At 43.2% G+C, this 6,000-nt stretch overlaps 1 protein-coding gene across 1 annotated transcript; it reads left to right on the top strand.

Annotated features, from left to right (window-relative positions):
* Positions 1-1,942: 1,942 nt before the first annotated feature.
* On the top strand, positions 1,943-5,014 carry LOC311148141 (coiled-coil domain-containing protein 42-like; the record flags this gene model as incomplete). The annotated part of the gene is made up of 5 exons (XM_084185034.1): positions 1,943-2,020; positions 2,169-2,270; positions 2,391-2,535; positions 4,388-4,602; positions 4,841-5,014. 5 exons carry the CDS (start codon positions 1,943-1,945, stop codon positions 5,012-5,014), a joined length of 714 nt encoding a protein of 237 aa, XP_084041160.1.
* Positions 5,015-6,000: the final 986 nt, after the last annotated feature.

Here is a 6,000-nt window from a genome sequence, read left to right as displayed (position 1 = left end):
TACAGTGTAGACATTGTTAATGTTGTAAATGGCTATTGTAGTTGGAAATTGCTGATAAAAACAATGGAATATCTACATAGGCGTACAGAGGCCCATTATCAGCAACCATCAGTCCCGTGTTCCAATGGCACGTTGTGTTTGCTAATCCAAGTTTATAATTTAATAAGGCTAATTGATCATTAGAAAACCCTTTTGCAATTATGTTAGCACAACTGAAAACTGGCCTTCTTGAGACTAGTTGAGTATCTGGAGCCTCAGCAATTGTGGGTTCGATTACAGGCTCAAAATGGCCAGAAACAAATAACTTTCTTCTGAAACTCGTCAGTCTATTCTTGTTCGGAGAAATGAAGGCTATTCCATGCGAGAAATTGCCAAGAAACTGAAGATCTCGTACAACGCTGTGTACTACTCCCTTCACAGAACGGCGCAAACTGGCTCTAACCAGAATAGAAAGAGTGGGAGGCCCCGGTGCACAACTGAGCAAGAGGACAAATACATTAGAGCGTCTAGTTTGAGAAACAGACACCTCACAGGTCCTCAACTGGCAGCTTCATTAAATAGTACCCGCAAAAAACCAGTCTCAACAGTGAAGAGGCGACTCCGGGATGCTGACCTTAGAGTTCTAGGCCATATCTCAGACTGGCCAATAAAAATAAAACTTTAAGCTGGGAAAAAGAACACAGACACTGGACAGAGGAAGATTGGAAAAAAGTGTTATGGACAGACAAATCGAAGTTTGAGGTGTTCGGATCACAAAGAAGAACATTTGTGAGACGCAGACCAAATGAAAAGATGCTGGAGGAGTGCTTGATGCCATCTGTCAAGCATGGTGGAGGCAATGTGATGGTCTGAGGGTGCTTTGGTGGTGGTAAAGTGGGAGATTTGTACAGGGTAAAAGGGATCTTGAAGAAGGAAGGCTATCACTCCATTTTGCAACGCCATGCCATACCCTGTGGACGGCGCTTGATTGGAGCCAATTTCCTCCTACAACAGGAGAATGACCCAAAGCACAGCTCCAAACTATGCAATAACTATTTAGGGAAGAAGCAGTCAGCTGGTATTCTGTCTATAATGGAGTGGCCAGCACAGTCACCGGATCTCAACCCTATTGAGCTGTTGTGGGAGCAGCTTGACCGTATGGTACGTAAGAAGTGCCCATCAAGCCAATCCAACTTGAACGTGAGAGGTGCTTCTGATATCCTGTCATCTCATTGAAATTATAAAAGAAAAAGCTCATGCTATCAGAATGTGACAAAGCTTTAGCTATACGTTGTATTCCAGATTAAAACAAATATTTCTTATCAATCTCTGACCATAGTCTGTACCCTAATGTTTAATGCGTCCATAAATGTATATTTCAAAATTTTAGCACACTAACTTGATGGCCAATAGTTCTCCGCTAGGCGTTTCAAATTATACAACTTTTACTGGAGCTTGCCATGAGTGGAGCTTGCCAGAAAACAAGCAATTTTATTTTGTCCATCATTCTTTCTATTCTGTTTTTATTTGTAATAGTTGTAGTTGCTATGAGACCTCTTATTTTCTGACTGAATTATGTGAACCGCATTGGTTTTCTAAAACAATAGTCAAAACAATAACATAAGCCTCATTAGACCTTGAATTATATATTTTCTTGTATATGAAAAATATTATTAGTAGACTTTAAACATGTCAGTAAATTAGTCCGACTATTTCAAAAGCTATTTTGGCAAGAACCTTCAAGACCACCTATTGTGAGTAAAAATGTGACATTTAACCTAGACATTTTAGGAACTTTCTCCTTAAATGTTAGCAGCTTCTATCTGTTACATGAATATACTTTCTTCTACCTACCCAAATGCAAACCATGAGCCTTCTGCTAATGATAATGTTATGTTAAGGAATAAGATGGTCAATCACCACCAACCATTTTGACAGGAAGGCCACGTCCGCCGGAGATGAGATGCTGTCTCCCTCCTCCTGTCTCCTGCAGAAGAGGCGGGAGGCCACGGAGGTCCACAAAGCTATGAAACTGCAAGGAGTGGGGAAACCTATTTCAAGAAATTTGGCTCAATGTACCTAAAACAAGTCCTGGCAATAAAATGGTAAGACAAAAATAGTACATCTAAGTCACCAGACAATCCTCCTCCTGTATGATAGTCTCCCTTTACATTCTGTTTGGGTTTCAGGATTTTGAGTCAACTCTCAGAGCCATGAGAATCCGCAAGGATGAGCTCATAGAGGGGGGCCAGATGAAGGAATATCTGCAGAAATTTGACAACTTTCTTAAGGTACTGTCATAGCTTCTGAACATCACTTCTTAGTCTAAACAATGTAGTCTACCGATCAGTCAGACTCAGAGATGAATTGGTCATACTCTTCCATGACCTCTCTGAGATAAACTTGTCGAGCTGTTAGGAAAGCCGGCCGAGAGAGGGAAGAGGGAACTGACTAATCAGAAGCAGGTGGACATGGTCACTCTACAGGAGGATACCAAATCTCTCATCAAAGAGAGGGACTGTCTGAAGAAACGAGTGCAGAAGAATGGCATCTACAGTGAGGGAAATAAGTATTTGATCCCCTGCTGATTTTGTAGGTTTTCCCACTGACAAAGAAATGATCAGTCTATAATTGTAATGGTAGGTTTATTTGAACAGTGAGAGACAGAATAACAACAACAAAAAATCCAGAAAAACGCATGTCAAAAATGTTATAAATAGATTTGCATTTTAATGAGGGAAATAAGTATTTGACCCCTCTGCAAAACATGATTTAGTACTTGGTGGCAAAACCCTTGTTGGCAATCACAGAGGTCAGACGTTTCTTGTAGTTGGCCACCAGGTATGCACACATCTCAGGAGGGATTTTGTCCCACTCCTCTTTGCAGATCTCTCCAAGTCATTAAAGTTTTGAGGCTGACGTTTGGCAACTCAAACCTTCAGCTCCCTTAATCCCTATGGGATTAAGGTCTGGAGACAGGCTAGGCCACTCCACGACCTTAATGTGCTTCATTGTCATGCTGGAATACCCATCCACGACCCATTTTCAATGCCCTGGCTGAGGGAAGGAGGTTCTCACCCAAGATTTGACGGTACATGGCCCCGTCCATCGTCCTTTTGATGCGGTGAAGTTGTCCTGTCCCCTTAGCAGAAAAATACCCCCAAAGCATAATGTTTCCACCTCCATGTTTGACGGTGGGGATGGTGTTCTTGGGGTCATAGGCAGCATTCTTCCTCCTCCAAAACACGGCGAGTTGAGTTGATGCCAAAGAGCTCGATTTTGGTCTCATCTGACCACAACACTTTCACCCAGTTCTCCTCTGAATCATTCAGATGTTCATTGGCAAACTTGAGACGGGCCTGTATATGTGCTTTCTTGAGTAGGGGGACCTTGCGGGCGCTGCAGGATTTCAGTCCTTCACGGCGTAGTGTGTTACCAATTGTTTTCTTGGTGACTATGGTCCCAGCTGCCTTGAGATCATTGACAAGATCCTCCCGTGTAGTTCTGGGCTGATTCCTCACCGTTCTCATGATCATTGCAACTCCACGAGGTGAGATCTTGCATGGAACCCCAGGCCGAGGGAGATTGACAGTTCTTTTGTGTTTCTTCCATTTGCGAATAATCGCACCAACTGTTGTCACCTTCTCACCAAGCTGCTTGGCGATGGTCTTGTAGCCCATTCCAGCCTTGTGTAGGTCTACAATCTTGGCCCTGACATCCTTGAAGAGCTCTTTGGTCTTGGCCATGGTGGAGAGTTTGGAATCTGATTGATTGATTGCTTCTGTGGACAGGTGTCTTTTATACAGGTAACATGCTGAGATTAGGAGCACTCCCTTAAGAGTGTGATCCTAATCTCAGCTCGTTACCTGTATAAAAGACACCTTGGAGCCAGAAATCTTTCTGATTGAGAGGGGGTCAAATACTTATTTCCCTCATTAAAATGCAAATCAATTTATAACATTTTTGACATGCGTTTTTCTGGATTTGTTTGTTGTTATTCTGTCTCTCACTGTTCAAATAAACCTACCATTAAAATTATAGACTGATCATTTCTTTGTCAGTGGGCAAACGTACAAAATCAGCAGGGGATCAAATACTTTTTTCCCTCACTGTACCCCCGTTACCTGGATAAAGTGGTACAGGCCAGTGAACAGGCAGGTCATAATGGGGTTTAGAAGCACTCTGTGGTAGTGGTTGATTTGACTGGCTTTCACAGACAAAACAACCACTAGCCCCTAGGCAATTTTATCTGGCAGGATTGGATAGCTGTAAGCAATACGGTGGTGAGTCCAACTTGCCAGGTGGAATAGTGTAGCAATATTGCTGACACTTGTCCAATCATCTTAGGTCTATACAAGTGCCTAGGCCATAGGTGCTAGGGGTAGATTTTTTTCTCTCTAAGTTTCAGAGGCCAGACAGGTGATGTCTCGCTACGACACGTTGATGCTGACCCGGGAGGACCTGGTGCAGACTACCCAGCAGAATCAGGACAGCACAGAGAAGGCCCGAGCCCAGCTGGCCCGCTTCATGGAGCAGAGCAACGACACCCTGCTGCACTACAACAACACTCTGGCCCAGCTACAGTGCCAGCTGGACAAGGCCCGCGCTGAGGGCATCATCTGGGTGAGACATGAGATGATCACTCTCCTTATAATGTGTATTTTATGGTGATTTATCTCTGAGGGACACAGTTTCCAGGACACAGATGAATAACGCTAGTCCTGGACATAAAAGCTGACTCAATGGCGATCCACCACTGAACCTCCCGGTTTTAGTCTGTGTTGGGGAAACCAGCCAGGTTACTAAGAGAGTCTGAGATCTAAGAGGATCAAAGGATTACCATTTCTTTCTTGATATACAGGAATCAAGATGGGCCCACATTCAGGACACAGCTGCCAAGACGACACTTCTGTTGGGCACAATCAAGATGGCCACTCTCAATCTGTACCAGAGCGTGTGCAAGAGGGCCAAAGACACTAGGGAATTACCTGTTGCTCCAGAGGACACTCCTAAGCAGCAGGAGAAGGTACCATAGGCTACTGTGCTGCTGTAAAGTCATGACTCAGCATTACTCTGTTTGTGCAAAGTTGAGGGTCACTAGACTTGAATGTTCATAATATTTACGTCAGACACGGATGGTTATTGTATCGTGTGAAACACTTTGACTTCCTGATGTTGTGGGATTCTCTCTGGTGTTTACAGAACATTGGTGCTGTGACATTAGGATTTCAGAGCCTGTTTAGAGAAAGCAGTTGAAGCAGTAGAGCAAAGGATTACAATGTATGAGAAGAAACGAGAGGCTGCAGTATTGCCGGCAACATTGATGATGATTAGGAGTATATGCTGCATGGGTTGTTAAGGTATAAGTGTATGAAAGTGTGTATTCTTATTTTACAGTGGGGGAAAAAAGTATTTAGTCAGCCACCAATTGTGCAAGTTCTCCCACTTAAAAAGATGAGAGAGGCCTGTAATTTTCATCATAGGTACACGTCAACTATGACAGACAAATTGTGGGAAAAAAATCCAGAAAATCACATTGTAGGATTTTTAATGAATTTATTTGCAAATTATGGTAGAAAATAAGTATTTGGTCACCTACAAACAAGCAAGATTTCTGGCTCTCACAGACCTGTAACTTCTTCTTTAAGAGGCTCCTCTGTCCTCCACTCGTTACCTGTATTAATGGCACCTGTTTGAACTTGTTATCAGTATAAAAGACACCTGTCAACAACCTCAAACAGTCACACTCCAAACTCCACTATGGCCACGACCAAAGAGCTGTCAAAGTACACCAGAAACAAAATTGTAGACCTGCACCAGGCTGGGAAGACTGAATCTGCAATAGGTAAGCAGTTTTGTTTGAAAAAATCAACTGTGGGGAGCAATTATTAGGAAATGGAAGACATACAAGACCACTGATAATCTCCCTCGATCTGGGGCTGCACGCAAGATCTCACCCCGTGGGGTCAAAATGATCACAAGAACAGTGAGCAAAAATCCCAGAATCACACGGGGGGACCT

Source organism: Coregonus lavaretus (genome assembly GCF_964263955.1).
Source record: "Coregonus lavaretus genome assembly, chromosome: 20".
Classification (NCBI taxonomy): domain Eukaryota; kingdom Metazoa; phylum Chordata; class Actinopteri; order Salmoniformes; family Salmonidae; genus Coregonus; species Coregonus lavaretus.
This window is presented reverse-complemented; position numbering and strand designations above follow the sequence as displayed.